This window comes from Acanthopagrus latus, chromosome 5 (assembly GCF_904848185.1).
Source record: "Acanthopagrus latus isolate v.2019 chromosome 5, fAcaLat1.1, whole genome shotgun sequence".
Classification (NCBI taxonomy): Eukaryota; Metazoa; Chordata; class Actinopteri; order Spariformes; family Sparidae; genus Acanthopagrus; species Acanthopagrus latus.
In genome coordinates, this window is record NC_051043.1 from 5,618,909 (window position 1) to 5,638,204 (window position 19,296).

At 41.8% G+C, this 19,296-nt stretch overlaps 1 protein-coding gene across 5 annotated transcripts in view; it reads right to left on the bottom strand.

The window, feature by feature from the left end:
- Positions 1–1,081: 1,081 nt before the first annotated feature.
- gapvd1 (GTPase activating protein and VPS9 domains 1) overlaps positions 1,082–19,296 on the bottom strand; it is a 34,228-nt gene continuing 16,013 nt past the window's right edge. For 4 of the 5 annotated variants that reach the window (XM_037097838.1, XM_037097837.1, XM_037097836.1 and 1 more), the window contains 19 exons: positions 19,156–19,285; positions 18,753–18,878; positions 18,440–18,613; positions 14,476–14,613; positions 13,163–13,297; positions 12,396–12,515; positions 11,986–12,063; positions 10,828–11,174; positions 10,565–10,652; positions 9,017–9,088; positions 8,383–8,511; positions 8,059–8,185; positions 7,824–7,936; positions 6,918–7,077; positions 6,566–6,753; positions 5,564–5,777; positions 5,216–5,288; positions 4,898–5,095; positions 4,482–4,622 (listed from right to left, as the gene is read on the bottom strand). In XM_037097838.1, the coding sequence (XP_036953733.1) occupies positions 4,482–4,622; positions 4,898–5,095; positions 5,216–5,288; positions 5,564–5,777; positions 6,566–6,753; positions 6,918–7,077; positions 7,824–7,936; positions 8,059–8,185; positions 8,383–8,511; positions 9,017–9,088; positions 10,565–10,652; positions 10,828–11,174; positions 11,986–12,063; positions 12,396–12,515; positions 13,163–13,297; positions 14,476–14,613; positions 18,440–18,613; positions 18,753–18,878; positions 19,156–19,285 (2,751 nt within the window). Of the gene's footprint in view, positions 4,623–4,897; positions 5,096–5,215; positions 5,289–5,563; positions 5,778–6,565; positions 6,754–6,917; positions 7,078–7,823; positions 7,937–8,058; positions 8,186–8,382; positions 8,512–9,016; positions 9,089–10,564; positions 10,653–10,827; positions 11,175–11,985; positions 12,064–12,395; positions 12,516–13,162; positions 13,298–14,475; positions 14,614–18,439; positions 18,614–18,752; positions 18,879–19,155; positions 19,286–19,296 lie in introns of all 5 variants that reach the window. The other variant, XM_037097834.1, reaches the window with a different exon arrangement.

The window sequence follows — 19,296 nt, forward strand, 5'->3', positions numbered from 1 at the left end:
TATATGAATGGCAATTTTATTGTTCTACTGTAAGATTAACAAGCTCCTCCTGCAGAAGTGTTTTAATAACTTCCCATTGTTGTCTAAAGTTAGTGGGAGCTTTATAGTGAGGGCTACAGGAAGTCAGTCCGGGATAAATTTATGGGGTTTTATCAAATGCAGTTAATCGGAGGGGGAGTCCCTCTTCCACGGCTCGCCTACCAGTGCACGTGTGAAGTCATGCACGAGCCCCACTGGACTGATCATCTGTCTCTCCACAGCCATCTGGGTGAGACCTCAGGCCTGTTTATGTCTTCAAGCAACAGAATGACATCAATATAAAAGTCAGATGAGTCCAACAACCCCCTCTTCTTCTTCGTCTTCCTCACTTGATCCATCTGCCGTCACCTGTAAAACAAACTCCACCGCTTCAATACCTTCTATAAATTAGAAGTAACAGAACAGCGCGCAGCCCCATGTTGCCTCCAGTTCACCACTGAGGAAGGTATCAGCCAATAATAATACAGCACGCGAAGCAGCGTGATACTAAACAAAACCCAGCCTCCTTGTATCTCAAATCAGCTAAGTGCCACATAGTCAAAAGATCCAATCTCCAAATCTGGCCTATCTAGCCATTGGCTTATGCAACTAATTAACTTCACACACCAAAATTTGAATTTAAATTAACAATTGCGAGATATCATCAGGGGACACAAAGCACCCCACGAAGAAGTTTATGATGAAAAAAAGATGAGTATTAGAGAAGGCAATCGGTGAAGTAAGGAGGGCTTTTAGATGAGGGGATATCTCCAATTACAATCCGCCGTACACTTGTCAGCTGTAATGAAATGTTTGCTGAGAGGTTGCTATTTGTGGCTGCTAGATTGGATGATGCTGCTCCACTGCCCCCACTAACAATTATATTCCTCGCATAAATTTCCCCGCCATCTCTCCTATTGTGCGAACTGTCGGCCAGATATACCTACAACTGTCCGAGGAGCCGCGGAATAATGACACACCGTTGTGAACAGTAGGTGCGACATCAGTCCTGCTGCAGTGCACAATGTGTCTGAAGAGCCACTGAAGAAAAAGAAAAGAAAAAAAAAACTTCTGCTTCTTTTATTGTTTTTAAAGAATTACATAATGCATTAATCACAGTAAAGACAAACCGGATTTCCCCGCATGTCATAATTGTGCAAGCTTACAATTAAATGTAAAATTAGATGTTAAGATGTAAAACTCTATTTTATTCTTTCTCTGCTTTCAACTCAATTGCACAGGGAGCAGAGCAGTAAAGCTTTGAAGAACAGACCGACTCAGTCGGTTTTTCTTGACACCACTGTCCAGTGGTTTGCATACAATCAGAGCTAAAAGTACAGTTGCTATCACAGTCAGATGTGATTTTGTGTAAATGATGCAGTGTTTTGATCAGTACTTCTCCAGGATCATATGGAGCTGCTGCGACCTGCTATCAGTGGGAACGCAGAAACATAAGCCAGGTCCAAATAATTTCATCAGATTTGTGGAGTATGTATTTCCAATTAAAGTGACATCACATAAACCTAATTAGTATAGATGCAACCTGCAACTTGATTTTCCAGTGCATGGTTTTCTCATCAAATTGATTACACAGACTCTGCAAGGAAGCATACTGCACAGACACGTACAAATCTGGCGCACGTGCTGCTGTAGACGGATGCGAAAAAACGCATTTGTGAGGTTGCCCATAAATGTGGATGTTCGTCTGTTCAAAAGAGTAACAGTCAGGTGCTTAACTCAGCTACTCAAATATTATTTCAAAATCACAAAATGTTTACACGAGAAGTGATGACATTTCAAAATGCACTGCTCCCTGTCAATTTGTTCAGGAAAACACATCTGTTTTGTGCAAAATAAATCATTGAGTTCTGATATGCAAGTATCACGGACACAAAGAGAAGCTTTGCGTCCTCTTGCAGGTTCAATTACTGGCCTGTGGCAGATGCTAATCCTATTCTACTGTTTATCATGAATGAGAATGTACAGACCATCCAATGACTTCATGCAAGAGGAGGCAGAGGGTCAAGCAGTCACACGATCGTCTCACGCGCGCTCACTAGATTAAAAACCACACTCACGTATTACACCAACCACTTTAGCATAAACTGCAAGTCAGTAACAAGTCAATAGTGTTGATTATTTGCTCTTCTATCCTACTGTGTATTGTGCTGTCAGGTCATTTATGGTGAAAAGTCAAGGGTTATCAAACTATAATACACGTGGCACGTGAGTGCGCAAAAATGAAGCAGAGGATTTCAAGACAGGATGAGTTTTAGTCATTTCTGGGTAATTAAAGACATGCTTGTATTATAATTGGAAAGTTACAATGACACTGGGATATCACAGCACGCCAAATTGGGAAAGAAAAAGAAATATAAGTGCACATAAACAAGAGTCCCTTTCTTGAACTTATGAGGAGGTAGAGAGCTAATATCCAATAATCACTAGTCTGCCCATGTGGACACATGTGGCATCTCAGGTCTACGATTCAAATCTAAAATGTCTTTGTTCGCTAAGAAAGGCTTGTGTTAAAGGAACAGTTCATCCAAACGTGAAAATTCAGGCATTATCTACTCACCCCCATGTAAATGGAAAGTCCGGTGCAGTTTAATAGTCTATGAAACATTTCTGGAGCTTCACAGCAAAACAACATTGCAACAGTAGACAACAGCCACATCAGTTGATTGCTCCAAATCAACTGACGTAGCTGGAGACTTGTTTAAATAATCCCTAAATCCCAAACTGATTCAAAAAGACTGTAAAAAAAACACCCTTACACCCTTTCAGTGTAGCTGCTAAGCTAAAAGCCTTAGATTGAACAGCATCTGAAGTGTGTGTGTTGAAGGGTGTTAATAACATCTTTTCAAATCAGTTTGGGATCTCAGGGCTTCCGTAAACTTGGACTACGCTGGACAAACTGTATGGAGCCATTTTGTGTTTTTTTTTTTTTTCTTTAAACAAATCCCCATTTACTTCAGTTGTTTAGGAGAATGCTGTACTGTGGTTTTGCTGTAAAGCTGCAGAAATGTTTTGTAGAATACAAAACTTCTCCCAACTTTCCACCTGCATGGGGGTGAGAAGATTTTCACTGAAATTTTATTTTTAGGTGAAGTGTTCCTTTAATTAAGGGTGATGTGACCACAACAAGCATAACAGCAGCATAGCATCTATATTTTCCTACCTTCCCCTCACTAATTTTTAACCAGTGCAAAAGTGATCCAGTACCCTGTTGTGAACCAATGCAAGACAGTTACTGTATACACACTGATATCAGGCTCATTGGTTTCAACTCTGAGGTAGGATCTAGAACACCAGAGGGGAAATTTGTTCAAACTCAAGTGCTTTAAAGGGACTGAGCCATGACAATCAGCGATGTGGTGGTGCGTGGTCGGCCTGTTGGAGTGTTTGGCAGGTGGGGAAGGGTGGGGATAATGCCTATGCTAGGTTAAAAAAAAAAGAAATCTACCTGTACAGAGCGCCCCCCACATCAAAGGCACTATTTCAATAATATTTCCAAAAAAATGCCACCTCTGCTCTTGTGCACCAGTTGACCCTGTATCAGCATCCCCACCCGTGGGCCACTCATCACTAAGGTGCCTTCCTAACTCAAGCTTTTCTTGCAAGCTTTTTTTATAATAACACCACTCGCCTCAGACATCTTAAACGGGCATGATATGCATTTGCATTTTTTTTTAAATGAGATAAACAAAGCATTAAATAGAATTACAGAAATAAATACATTTTATTTCGTATAAATATGTGGGCCCTTATGTCCAAATTGTCACTGACACACTTGTTTTTGGGAATCAGATGAAGTAAACAATTCTCAAAATAAGCTGCCCTACTATTTGATACACTAACCTTATGAGTGCTATGGTTATTGTGAATTGATCTCAGTGTTTATGAGCCACTAAATCCCATCAGTAACTATCACGCACTGTAAATCCCCACGTTACAATGCATTTAATCAACATTATATTGTAATTTAATTGGAAGCCCTTCCCTCTTACTCAGGGGGGGAAAAAAGATCAGTGATCACATCAAGGAAGTCTGGTCCCTTCATATAGGATTATCTTTTAGTTTGATTTAATGTCATATCAGTAATGGTAATGATAATTGTGTGTATATATATACAATTCCTAATACAGACCCCAAAAGTGAAATATGATTGAAGAGACAAAACGAGAAGGAAAAATCCAAATCAGGTTCAAAGTTAACATCTTGCTAATTTTTCCCAAAGGCCGTTTTTTTCAGCACGGCTAAAACCTGGATTTGTCCACATACGTACAGTAATATATATTTTGTAATCTTTCAACGTCTCTGGCTATGTACAAGCTATACAAATAAAGAGCAGGCTGAGGGCCAGGTTTTCTAAGCTGTGCAGAGGGAGCAGTTGGTTGGGAAGTCTCCCAGTCTCCCGGCTCCTTCCCCCGCAGTCTGCCCATACAGGTGGCTGTTCTGCTTCACTTGCGATCGTCGATGGTCTTAATGAATTCCAGCGCCGCGGTGAACTGCATCCACCAATAGCACTCCTCCCCACTCAGCCGGCTGGCATAGAAATTATTGATGTACTGAACGGTGGACAGCAGGCAGGGCGGGTTTGCCTGGAGGGGAGGAGATGTGGGGATGGGCCCACATTAGCCACTGAAAGAACCTCACACAACGCCATACAGATCACAATTATAAATATGTAAATATGTATTATATATCCACAAAGGTCTGCAAATAGAAGCCTCTAGGGTGCCTTGAAGTCATTTAGGGAAATATTTTCTCATAATTCTCAGTTTGTGTTTTTAAACAAAATTATCAGTAAGGAATCAATACTGGCAGTAAAATGAATGAAAATTTGATTGTGGTGTAAAATGAAGAACAGACTTACCCTAATGAGGACAAACACAAGTACAGGGACAAAGTCATCCGCCCCAGGGACTGAGTCTTCATTGGCCAGACTGAGGAGGTTCATGATGGTGGAACACATGCGCAGTATACACTGAACTTTGTCACGTGGCGTTTTGTACGCGTTGATGGTCTTGATCTCAGACTGAGCGGAGGGCCAGGGGGCCTCCTTCAGGTAAACCTGCAACCAGAAAAGTTACAAACATAATGTCAACACTTCTTAGACCTACATGCACCAACAAGTCTCTTCGTTGGGTTGAAATGCACAGATGTCATGAAGACAAAGTCACAATGAAGTTACCTCTGGGACTTGAAGAGCTTTATGATTGGCCGTCACCACTTTCGAGAGCCGCTGGATGTGTTCATAAAAAAGTCTGCAGGAGATAAACAAAGTCAGTATATAACAAGAGAGACACAATCTGTCCAATCCAACAGTGCAGCTCTTCTGGTAACATATGAAGTCTAAATATTTAGCAAGTCATTTAAAATGTTTTTCCTCTCCTTTCCTAGCGATCGATTAAGTGGCTTTTAAATATATCTTAAAGTTGATGCTCAATTTAACAGCCCAGAAACTTCCTAAAATAACTGAAATAAAACATAATACTGCCTGCTGAGACTCTGGGGCCCTGGTGTCATTCCAGCTACTCACTGGTCTCTGAGAATATCTCCATCCTGGTTGGGGTAGAAGGCCAGTTTGAAGATGCGATTCATAACGCTGCGCTCGATAGCCATCTGGGCATCCTGCAGCTGGTCCTCGCTCGCATACTGCCAAATGGCATCACGGGCCATGGCACCGTACAAGTAGCGCAGAAAATCCTCCACTGCTGCTGTCTTGTCATCCGCTGCCGTGCACCCCTGGAACGCTGGAGGGGAGCAGAGAAACAACAGATGTAGCACCAGAACAGAACATAGCTGTTTTCAAGCGAGTCAGGCTTGGAAGGGATGTCGTGTAAAGACTTACAGGCATTTACAATACTTGAAAATAAATTGAGATGATGAATACAAAAAAGAGACGCTGATATTTAATCATCAAACTTTAAAGGTAGGTCACTATGCAGTAAACCTTACATTATATCTATGACTTAAACAGGACATCTTTAGCCACCTTTGTTTCACTACCATGTTGGCTGTCCAAACAAATGAACAATGGTTAACTTTATGATCCTTAAAAAAGTATGTGAAAAGCATAGAGTAGCAGATGTAGTAATAAACTACAGATAGTTGTCACAAAAACTATGCTGAGAGACTTCAGTGCACCTCCTTAACTCAAAAATCTATATCCAAATAGCCACAAAGACTGTGTAAACTGTGTAAGCCTAATTCTGTTATTACTTTCCTGTTCTGTCATTGTGGTATATTTAATAATCCAGTGCTAAATCATAACAAAATTCCATTAATTTGTCCACAAAAGTCTGCAGCCATTTTATTCAATTTTCAATGTAAACATTAAGATTTTTAATAATGAACCAGGTGAGAGAAATTCTTGCACAATTTAAACAAAGAGTTCCCTCCGAATTTCTTTCATATCCGAGAAAAATTGGTATCCTAACTTAAATATCCCTCACTAAATCAATACTAAATGAAGTGGAAATTGAAATGATTCAGGAAATCAGTGGTGATACCCAGCTCTAATGCAAAAATTGTGAGATACCTTTAATGAAGTCAAGCATCTTGGACTCCATGTGTTCCAGAAGGAGTCGAACACAGACGGTGGTGAAGTAGCGGTTAGCCACCTCCTTGTCTCGCAGCACCCTCTGGAGGAGCCTCTCCAGATGGGCCTGAGAGGTCTGAAGGCCCTGACGACACCTGGTTAGATAAGCTATGTATGGAGCCCGCTTTCTAAAGGAAACACACACAAACATTTGTATTTTATTATCCCTGGCTACATCTCTGTAGTGGCCTTAAACGACATTAAGCAGTGAACAAAGAAACAGTAACAAAATGAAGGACCCATGGGGTGCTTTAAGTGGGCTTGCTTCAGCTACCCAGGCCTGCATAGTTACCTGTAATCCTCCGCAATGGCAGCCAGCAGCTTCCTGCAGGTGCGTGGATCGAAGCGGCTGACACAGCGCGTGGTCTCCTGGATCTGGGCCATCTGGTTCTTATCCTGAAGGTTGATAGCCTCTGCTAGCTGTACCTTCAGGAAGCAGACGATCTCATTGTCTGCAGGAGAGGACGATAAGGAGACAGCATTAGACAACACTGCTCGCTGCTCACAAAGGACCGGCTGGTTGCTGTAATCTGATCAACCTGCTGCCTCCTCATGACAATTTGACTGATGACCACAAAGATGGAGTCTTATGGTTTTACTGTTGACCATTTTACAAGATGTAACTTGATTGTGTGTGCAATTGTCTCACTTCAGGAAGTGACGGTGAGCTTTGGGGGAAGCTTGAGAGTTCTGACTTTATTTTGTGCAGTATCAATATACTTGTATTTTTCTGATGAATGTTGCACAAGTAATCTATGTGGTTACACAAGTATTTCTATTTCTAATATGTACAATGGTTTAATAATGGGACATTTTACCAACACCATATGGGAATTCTCTTTTTACATCCCCCACTCTTCCAACCTTGCCCCAAACCTTGGAAGGCAAGTCAGAAGGTGAAGGTGGTACAGATTTGGTGTCTTGCTTAAGGACACTTTCAGCAAGTTGGATGCTTGCCAACATTAAGCGCTTGTAGCCTGCTCCCTACAGAGAGTTGTGACAAAGTTGCTTGAAGTCTAGCAGATAATACCAAGTTTTAAATTAATGCAATCTCTTTTAAAACACATCCTCAAAAATTATGTTTCATGATCAGTGGAAACTGTTGCCATGACAGAAGCACTAAAATGTTCTACCTCAAATAGAAAAACGCTAGAAACAAAAAGCTCCATATTTTCATAGATTCAAAAGAACTGCCTACCCTCAGAGTCCATGTGATCAGGAAGTCCATTTCTTGTGGTTGCAGGAGCCATGATGGGCAGAGCCACAGAGTCCGCAGAGCACAAGGCCAGCCTCAACTTCTTCTTTGCATCACTGGAAGACACAAAGGAAAAGTTTCTAATTAACAGCATTAGTTGAGAAGATCTGCTGAGAAGTCTTAAGTGATTGTTTGTATATTGGTTTTGTGGTTTTCTGCAGGACTGTGAATTCCAGACCTGAATGAGAACTTGGAGTCATGCTGCTGTGCTGTCTGGCTGGCTGAGTCCGGGAGGTCATCTGTGGAAATGTTCTGCAGGGTGTCTTCTCGGGGAGAGTCGTGCACGTTGTCATCCACACAAAGATCTGTCAACATATACAATAAGAGGGTAATAACTATGTTTTCTTTGTGTTTTTACAGTATTTTTTTCATATATTCTATAGTATATGGCACCAAACTCCAAGGCAGACAACTCCAGAAAGCCACTTGGCAATAAACCTGATTCTGACGCATCTACTGCAATTACTGTGATAGCTAGATATACACAACAGTATTTACTGACCTCCTGTCCCATCATAAGAAGCTCCACCTGTGGCTCCATCACTCGGACTGGTTCTCTTGATGTTCCTGTACTTGTCCAGGATGTCTTCAGCTGCCTGCGCCTGACAGCTCTGTCTGGGCAATGGGTCATCTGATAAACCCAATCACACATGACATACATTACAATCAAACCAACTATAATGGATAGCCACATGTAGTATAGGATGTGGTTAGCAGCATTAAGGCTGAATCCAAATGTCCTCCATCTGGACTTGCGGACTGAGCCCACATAGACATCAGTTGTTCATACTGTGACGTGTTAATTGTTGTTCATGTCAGTTGGTGAGTGCCAGAGACTGCAAGGCTACATAAACCACTGATAAGACAGCCCTCTATGTCATGTAGAGGGATCTATATTGAAATGAGACTTTTTCAGAACCAATTAAAAGTTCCTTGCAGTACGTTTAAATCTGTAAAGTCTGGTGAAATCTGCACCCCAAGCAGACTCTTTGCGAGTCTGCAGAAAGTACGCTTGAGCTCTCTTGTGAAACTGGACGAATTGTGAGTTTGGACAGCCATCAGCACTCGCAGACTTCCCAGCAGTTTGGACATTTGGAGTCAGTCTGGGAGTAAAATTACACCAAACCAGGAGAGACCTTGTGGGATCCGCTCCGGGGTGATCTCGTCTTTCTCCTGCTTATCCCTTTTCCGAAATGCTGCTATAGGAGCTGTAGAGGAGAGACATGTGATTAGCGAATGGACACAACTTTTACTCTCATCGGATGGAGCTGATCATGAGTCACCTGTTGACAGCCATTTTGGTGAATCTTTGGTATTTTTTTTGGGTTTGTATTGAGACCAAAAATCTCAGTACATGTATGGTCATACCATAGCAAACAAAAAAAAAGTCTAGTGTAGTGTGAACTTTACTTAAAAAGCAAAAGAATACTGAAATGGTGAATCAAACCATTGGTTCATACCAGAATATCACAAAGGTCTACTACAACTGATTAAGTCTGGTCGATATAGATGTAAATTAGCTTAATGATGCTTATCCTATTAACACAAAGGTGCAAACAGGATAAACAAGAGAGACACAGATACAATTTGATGACACACACACAGGAAACACTGGGTGAAGTATCTACATTGATATTCTGTATTCTCCATACAGGAAAATGTAAGATATTGTTGCAAAAAAAAAGGAAAAAGGGTGGTAAAACGGATGCATGGATGAGGAGTGTGCACTTAGGAACTCAGGCTACAACATGTCACATCACAGCTCTACAGCTCTAGGGCGACATCTATAAAGCAGCATGGGCACGCAGCCGCTGGCTCCAGCAGGAAAGCTAGCTCAATGACGACAGCATGGAAGCGTTACCTGGGACATCACTCTCAGCCGTCCAATACAGCACTGTGAGGAATACAACAGACAGGGTTGGCCTTTCACACACAGCCTGCTGCACCACTGGACAACTGACTGTGCGTCACCATGCAGAGCAACAGGACAAACACAACGGGTTCTACAGACAATTGGCGGGTGGTTTAAGCTTTGCGGGTCTCTACTTGTCCATGTGCACACAGTCCTCCATTTTATGAATATCAATTCAATGTTTACTCAAGAAACATCATTATCTCTAAGAGTAATAAGCAGTCATTCTGTGTGGGCACAGCTCATTATTTCCCAGACAGATGTATGAGAGATGGTTGTAGAGTAGAACTGCAACAAGAGATGTGTCATCTATCAGTGCTGATGACAGAAAGGTCTATCTAATGACCATTAGCCACTGGCTGACAGCACTGCTGGGAGGGCTACAGCCATACAATCTACACAGCTAAAGCTCCTCTGATGACTGATTAGCTTTGAAAAGTCTCTATAAATCTGCAGCCAGTGAGACGTGAGAGAAAAAGGACTGGACACGTCTCTGGAGTAACTTCAAACAACAAGAAACATAATTTTCCAACTGGAGCATCAGCAATGGAGTGGACAACATGGATCATCATTCTCTTTCTCACATTATAAATTGGTTTTCACGCTGCTCTTTAAAGTGTGATATTTCCTGTCAGTTGCGATTAAGATAACTTTTTTTACACAACACAAATATAAAAGGAGTGATAAAGGAGCACAGCAATCAAACCAATCACTTTTAAATCTATAAAAGGTCATTTTTCTGGTTAGAAGAGGGTGCATTCAGTTTCCTTACCTTTGGGAATGGCCGACACAAAGCGCTTCTTCCACCATGGTCTGTTGCGATCAGACTTCTCATCGTCACTGTCTTTTCTGTCCTCAACCTTTAGACGGAAATGACCAAGACACACTTAGACACAGGCAGGTAGATTATTACACACAACAGCTGCAACTCATACAAAATAAACCATTTACTTATTTTTAGTTTGCTCCCCAGCAGCTAGAAAAAGAAAAAAAATGATTTGACACAGCAGTAACTGCACTGCTGTAGTTGCTTACCTCTCCTTTCAGGGAGTCTTTGCTGGGGGACGAGGATGGTCCTAAGGCGAAGGCTCCGGCAGGGTCGCGCTCTTCGACTGCGACCCGCCGGTTAAGGCCAGGGTCACTTGTTGGCCGGCGGCCGGGGCAGACGATGTCAGAACTGCGGCTCCGAACTAGCCTGTCAGGGAAGGAGTGACGCTGCTTGGTGTGTTCCAGCTCAGCCTGGGCCAGGCAGTGAGGCGTGAAGAGAGAGTGGCGCGTCTCCTGCCCCAGGGCACTAGCTTCAGGGATGGGTGGATCCGGGGGAGGGTGAGGGGGCCTGGCGTAGTGCACTTTAGGCCTTACTATTGTTCCAGTGGAGGAGCCTGAGGTGATAAAAGACATAATAAGATTCTTGAGTTGATGGATTTTTTTCTGCATAAATATGGCTCACATTTAAACATCCCCATACACCCTGTATGAGCAGTTTCCATTACATTCACTCTAGTATTTAAGTTACCAGCCCACTGCATAGGATTCACAAAGACTTTTTCCCTCGGTAGAAATTTCTTTTTAACTATTTTTAAAGCCTTAAATATACTTAAGAAATTCTACAAGTAGGTATACCAAGATGAAAAAGCTCACTTGTCTCTAAAGAGTAGTTGTTAAACATTATAAAGTGAGTGGAGAAAAACACTTCAAAAGTGGGGGTAGAGTGCTAAAGAGAGATGTTGGTGGGAGATGAGCCCTAGGTATAGGTAGGCCACCTGTTCCAAGGGTACACTCTCTCTCCTGAAAAGCTTCCAATGGCAGCTTCGTGCCATGAGCACAGTGGGACAAGGGGACAGTGCCAAAGAGCCTGGGGTGAGGTCTCTCAACCTGTCGTCCCTTCACCTTGCCACAGACACACAGCAGCGACCATTCCTCACTCCCACTATTTCCACCTGCGCTACAAACAAAATGCACAGGGACAAAGCGCGCTAAGAATAATTTGGGATCCTAAATGGGCCAAATGAAATGACATTTCACTTGCACTTATAATAAGTCCGGTAATTGGGGTAAGGGCTGTACGAGGCACTCTTGGTTAATTTCACAGAGCTCAAGCTGTTCTGTGAGCCCACGACATTAGTGTTGAGATTTAATGATACTCATTTCTAGCTCTGATTGGCTGTAGAGCATTCTGGGAGTGTAGATTACCTTCAGCAGAGGAGAGGGGATCAAACATGGCAAGTAAGGAATCGGACTGTGAGGGTGGAGATGTTAGATGGTGTGCTCCTGTAAAAACACAAGAGGATACACAATTGACAATTAAGAACATGTTCTAAATTAACCACCATTTCTCAAAAGCACATTGCCATTATTGAGAAGAAAATAGCTTATCATCTTCAGTAAGAATGAAAAGTCTGGCCACCATCTGTGATTCCCCAACCAGGCTAACAACGAATATTTAACACTACACTACAACTTTATCTAACAACTTTTTAGAACTAAAACAGTGGCAGCTGTGAGGGTGACAGGGATTGATAGTTCTGGCTGCTGCTGTTTAGACGAGATAAACACTGGACTGATGGCTTAGCTAGCCTAGCGGGGATGTGACACTCTCCTACCGTGGCCTGACTCCTCCCCATCTGGACTGGTCACAGAGTCCTTCCCTCCAAAGTCTGAGCTGCACTCTGACCGCAGGTCCTCGATCTTGTTGGGGATGTCTTCTGAGGTTGCACTGATACCTGCAGCAAAAAAAAAAAAGTGTTCAGTTGATAATCAAGATCAAAGAAACAGAAAGCACAGTAAAATACTTCAGCTTGGTAACAGTCAAAAACAGGAGCTGCATGTTCAATGTCTCTCAAACAAAAGGGGATATTTTTCTCTTTACTACACTGCAATGTCTCTCTGAGATGGGAACCCAGTGGGAACTCTAAATTGGTAGAGTAAGCTCCCATGGGTGAGGGGAAAGACAGAGATAAGAGTGATCATCAGATGCAGACTATCCATCGGCCAGATCCCGTGGGACGTTTTCCTGTGAGCCGAGCCAGGAACATCACCGCTGGCTTCTTAATCTAAGATACTACTTCATGCATTTCCACCTGAGCCCACAAAAAAAGACAAGCAGCAATAGCCTGTGTCATACAGAAAAATTCACACTGACCCCATTACACTGGTTAACAACCCTCCCAGCGACATGACCGCTCTACACACAGTCAAGGAGGGTTAGAAACAGGCAGTATTTGTCAGTTTATTTAACAACACAGGTCAATTTAGGACTTTTTCAACTTATGAAAGACAAAATGGAGAACAGGATCGGAAACGGAAACAGGTACAATTGTTTCGGAGTAGATGTTAGGGAGAAGACGTGGAGGAGAGGTTATGTTTATACCTGAGACAACACTGAGGCCTGGTGTGCTGGGTCTCGAGCTAACCTCTCTGACCTCGGTGTCATCCGAGGTGCTGCCAACCCCTGAGCAGCTCTCCAGCTCCTGCAGACGTTCTTCCTGTTTCAGGTCTGGGGCTTCTGCAAATGTAAAAAGATATATCAACATTCCTTCTGAGAGAAAAAATTGTACTGCTAACCTTAAGTGTGGATGAAGTGCTTTTTAAATGAAACTCATAATCCACTTCACTTGTGGCAGTTTACAACAGATGATGATCATTCATTGTTTCGACTCCCCCCCCGTTATGATTATAGGGAAACCAAATGCGCACATATGCACAAAATCAAACAAAGCATACATTATCATGTCTTCTAACTGCCAAACCAAACCATAAAGCTAGTACGGCCAATTCTTCGGCTACCCAATGGAGCTGTTGGGTCGAACCCAGAGGCTCCATACTAACAGCAGTACTCATTTGCATGCTCGTTAGTAATAATGTGTTGGTGAAGTGCTCTTCAGAGTGTAGTTTTCTGCTGCCTAGCCATGAAACAAGCGCTGTACTCCAAGCAAGCCTCCGATCGTGCTATTACCGAGTAGAACAGGGGCAGCAAACGGAACAAAAAGCAATCAAGACACTCATGCATGTCATTTCTGCACTGCACATATTGAAGTGGTGTACCACTTCAATTAACATAAGGCCCAGGCTTTTCAAAAGAAACACTTAACGCTGTTCATAAAACAGTCGGCTGATTTCCACAAAACACGGGTTATCAAAAGGGGGAGTTAATAACATAATCTCTGATTAATAAAAGGTTGGACTGTATGTTCAATTAACAAAAACAGCCAAAGAGTGTACATGCTATGATTTATAAGACAGTATTTATATGATTGCTGTCCAAACAATATAAGATGTAAAGACCAGTGTCATAGCTATATGTTAAGTCGAGCCGGATGAAAAAAATCTGACATAGTAAAACTGACTGAGGACAGCTGCTGTCCCCGATCCTCCCACCACACAGCTCCACCACAGGTGCAAACACACCTGGTGGTCCCTCTAAGGAAACCATGAGCTGCCTTTTACTGGCACAGGCAGATCTGCCCTGAAAGACAGGCAAGTGCACACAAATATGATGACAGATGCACACACACACTTCTGGTATGTATTGCCGAGCGGCCACACCTGGTGTCCCAACCCCCACTGTATGGCACAAACATAAATATGCATGCAAACAGACATCTGAGGCTGGCATGAAGATGAAGACAATAACAAAAGCAGAGGACCAGTCAGAGGGCGTCTACAACAACTGAATGAACCTACCTGAGTCACTGGGAAGGACTTCAACACTCCAGGCCTCACTTGTGGTCTCTGAGATGGTGGAGCCATAGGGGTCAAGCAGGACTGAACCAGAGCCAGGAAGACACAGCAGGCTGCCAAGCATGTTCTCTGCAGCTGCCCCTGAGAGCACAGAGACAAAGAGTTAACCTCCTGCCACAGCATGAAACAGCTTTATTTTTGTCTTGAAAAGTGTTGAGACCAGCAAGAAGTCACCTTTATAGTGGCAAGGTCATCCTGATGGCACCCTTTTGTTCATTATCAAGCCTCTATGTGTTGTTAAGGCACTGTGTGTTGATTCATATTCTGTAATTAGTTCTTATAAATTATTCAGGCCTTAAATATGAGCAACATGTGAACTTCAGAATGCCAGTACAGAAATGACTCCTTTGGTAAAAGGTTTAAATTTTTCAGTTACATGCATGTGCATATCTCATTCTCCATTCCACAACATATAAATGTGTGTTTTCATTTTTGGTACAAGGGATGTATCAAAATGTTTTTCACTTGAGGAATTTATAATTTAGGTTATTTAAAAAAAAAGAGAGAAAAATATATGTTAGCTTATGTTAGCCCAAAATAAAATCTTCAAATTGCTACATTTGAAAAAGAATGCACGTAAAGTTTATACAATATTACACTCTTCACTCAGCAAGGTCACAAAGTGCTCAACAACTTAAACTAATCAAAATATCAGAAACTTGTGAATGCCAATCACCCTTTTGTTTTAAGTGGAGTGCACTAGACAACCAATAAGCGCTAGTCAGAAAACCCAAGAGACCTACTAGTGATATTTAGAACGATGAAGCGGCTAAGAAATATACTCAGATGCCTGACCATGCAGGGTTCTGTGTGTGAAAACAAGAACCTTTAAAATGAATCACGAGCTTAAATGGAAGCCAAAATAAAGAACATAAAATCAGAGTGATGTGAGTCATCCTGCTGGACCTGGTCAGCAGCTGGTGTGCAGAAGGACTGGACTCATTTTAAATAGTCCAAGAAGGACTTGCTGAAGCAGGTGAAAAGGGAATTGCAATCTTCCAGCAGGGACAATATTAAAGCATGAACAATCAATTCTAGCTCAGGCTGTGATACAACAGATCTGTGTTTGGACTGTGTCTCAGATTGAAGAAATCATATGTTAATGATGTGACATGTTTGTTACAATACATAACCCGGTCAAATTCAACACCAAATTTCTAAGACTAAAAGCAGAGAAAAATAGCACATCTGAAAGAAGCTAAAACCAGCAATATTTGGCATTTGTTGCTTTATGAATCACTGAAACAACTTATTCATAATGAATTAAAATCAGTTTTCTTTTAAATCACTCACACAAGCTACTTAGTGAGTAATTGTTTCAGCACTATATGCATGGCAGAAGCCAAATGCCTTTGAAATGTGAAAGCTGCTTATAGATTTGCTTCACTCAACAGCCACAATATTGTACCTAATGTATTGAATTCACATGCTATAACTTAATTAAAACCTGCCCCATCACCTTTACATGATGCCTTCGGGTCTAACTTTTTTAAACACCACAGTAGATTGCCCTGAGATAAGCAAAAACATGACATAAACCCAGTGTAAACGTTGTGTGGATGGGGCTTCAGAGACAGTGAGCTTTGCATCCAGAGACACAGAGTTGGAGGTCACATGCATTTCATGCTGGGGCCCACAGGCAGATATACCACTGTGCCAAAGGTCAGAGGTTAATGGTAATATCTCACCCTTTCCTGGCCTCCAGGGCCGTGACTTTGAGCTGTTGATTAAGCCTAGCATTACTCACAACCAAATTACCGCTTTGCCCACCCTCCCACAAAGTCCTCCGCACAGTGTCCCTCCATCTCCATTTGGGAAGCCGTGGCTTAACAAGGCGGAAGAATGCGGAGGAGGGGGAAAAGAGCTAGCAGGTGTGAGTGGGAGTCAGTGGCCAAGGCTCAAGACCAAAAAGTCGACCTGTGGTAGCCGTGCCCCCTGGTATGTCATGCTTCCACTTCATGGCACACGCACACCATGAGAACGCATGCATGCCAGCACCGAGGCAACAGTGTGCACTGATATTGGCGGGGGCAGGGCTCTCATTGACGGTGGGAGAGCTCTATCCCGCTGTCCGTGTTTACAGTCTTCAAGGTAGGGGCGCAGAGTACTTGTCTTTCAGGTGGATGATTAAATGAGTGGCACAACAAGAAGTGAAACAATTAGAATTTCTGCCTCATTATCATGGTAATCTTATCAGTGGGATAATGAGGTATTAATGGATATTTAATGTGCATCTCATAACCCAATCCCTTGGAGAAAACACATAAGGAAATCGCTGTAAATTCACTTAATGATGGAAAAGTCCCCCAACGCCATATTCCGAAGAATGAAAAATGGTGGATGCAAATGAGAAGGAACCAAGGTCAATAAGACTGCAGGGACTGAGTGAATGTCAGAGAGAGAGAGAAGGATAGAGAGATGGGCAGGAGGAGAAGGCTGTGACGAGAAAGACTGAGGCAGAGGAAGATGAGAGTCTGAATAACACTCAAATATTGTTGTTTCACATTAGATTAAACCATTATCTTTACGAACTGTGTTTACTGTCATAGCTTTGGCTCAACTGAGTGCAGAGTCCGAACATGCCCTCCACTATCTACAGAGGATAGCTATCTCATATATCATTATCTTATGATTATGCATGTACTTATTAGCTACTGCCACTGTGATAATGCAAGCCTTCTTCAGAATATGCTTCCAGAGACAGGCAGAAAATGACTTGGTGTGCCCAAGAGTCCATTTTAATCAAATGCATCCACTTTGCTCATGTATTATACTATCAATTGGAAGATAATTACATATTCAGGCAAATCTAAGAGGTGATGGCAGTAGATGAAAACGTTTTGCTTTATCGTCAAACTTCATAATCAAAAGAAGAATAAATATTTATTTTTTTCTTTAACTGCAAATGTGTAATACTGAGATATATTGTATTCTTCGAGCTAGGCACCAGAAAATTGTTTTACAGCTATGGCACTGGAGTTCAGATACAAAAAGGTACATTTCATACATCTACCAAACCGTAAAACTAATAACACTATTGTAAACCTTGTTCATAATAGGACTACAAGTAAAAAAAAATGTGCAGTTAGTTTACCAATAAATGTTACAATTAATTGATTAACTGTTAGTCTGAAAAAGGTAACAAAATTGTATCTTCAGTCTAACACATTCCATATACTACCTTAATGATATAGAAAAACAGCAAATCCTTATATCTAAGAAGCTGAAGCCAGCAAATATTTGATATTTTGCTTGAAATGTGACTGAAAAAATCAACAGATTCTCAAAATAGTTGGTAATCAATGTTCTTTCGGTGGAGCAATTGATTAATCAACCAGAGGCAACTAGAAACTTTTGCCTGTTGGTTACTTTCAGCTTAATTAGTTACCACTTACATTTAAATCCTACTGAAATTCAATTGGATATATTTTTTCACGAGGAAACGCTAACAAAGTCAAATCATGTGTCGAAGCAGTGCCATATGACCCGAGCTGAACTGATGACCTGCCTTTTGATGCTATTTCACCCACATACCACAAGGTGATGACATTTCCCTGAATCTATTTAATCAACAGTCTGAGAAGGTCCTCATGTGCAGAAAATTCACCTCTTACAATGTGACATGATCCCACAGGCTGCACAGATCAATTCATCTGGTTACTGATCATGGCAGCACAATAAACTGAAATATTATCAAAATCCCAATATGGCTGAGTGCAATATCCAGACTACAAGAAGCTGCAATATTTTTGATAATTGTAAAATGTGTGACAATACATGTTAATAAAAGTACTATAGTGCAGAAGAGATTTCCGGGCCACAAATTGTATTCTCCAGATGTAATGAAGCCCACTTACTGTTAAGTATAGACTGATGTTGACAAATACAGGTAGAAGCTATGCCCCACCTGCTATTTCCTGCAGCCGATCTTCATCCATGTTGGGGTCAAAGTCACTGCCAAGCACATCAGTGCTCCAGGTTTCGCTGACCGTCTCAGAGATGTCCCGATCATCTGTCAGACCCATCATATCTCTGATCTCAAACTTGCGCAGTTTGTCATCCAGGTTGTCCTGAGTGGTGGCTGAGGGAGGCATTTAGTATTATGTTAGACTATGCCCACTTATCAATATCTTTCATGTTTATAAAATTTCTGCAACAGAAAATTATATATTCATGCTTTCAACTCAACTTTTTGGTGACATTCAGAAATACACACACACCTTGTTCATGCTCCAAAAGCTGGAGGGCCTCCACCCCGTTACTCCCTGATGGTCCAGCCCCCAGCTCAGAAACAGACTCTCCTTCCAGGTCCAGAGATGACACAGAATTTGAACGATTGGATGGACCTGAGGAAAAAAATAAACAAATAAAAACAGATATTAGATATCAAGGTCAGTCAGCAATTCAGTCAGCTGTAATTAATAGACCAGTTATGACCCTGTGACCTTTATAAATGCATAATGGAACATAAAAATAAACTGTATCATTTTTTCTTTTTTATTATCATTTGTTTTTTTTAAACACTTTACTTTCTATGTTTTTTGATATTGCTTGGAAAATATTAAAAGAAAAAACATTTGTTCTTTTTTATAGTTTATCTTTGTCATTAGACCGCAGACTGACCCTCTGAGATTCCTTCCAAGTTGTCACTGCAGAGCGAGAAGCGCAGGGTTTTGTCTGGTTTGCCATGCAGCTTAGTATCATCAGCATGACCGTCCCCCTGGGTCCCATCAGCCATCTGCAGGTTCAAAACCTACAGAGCAG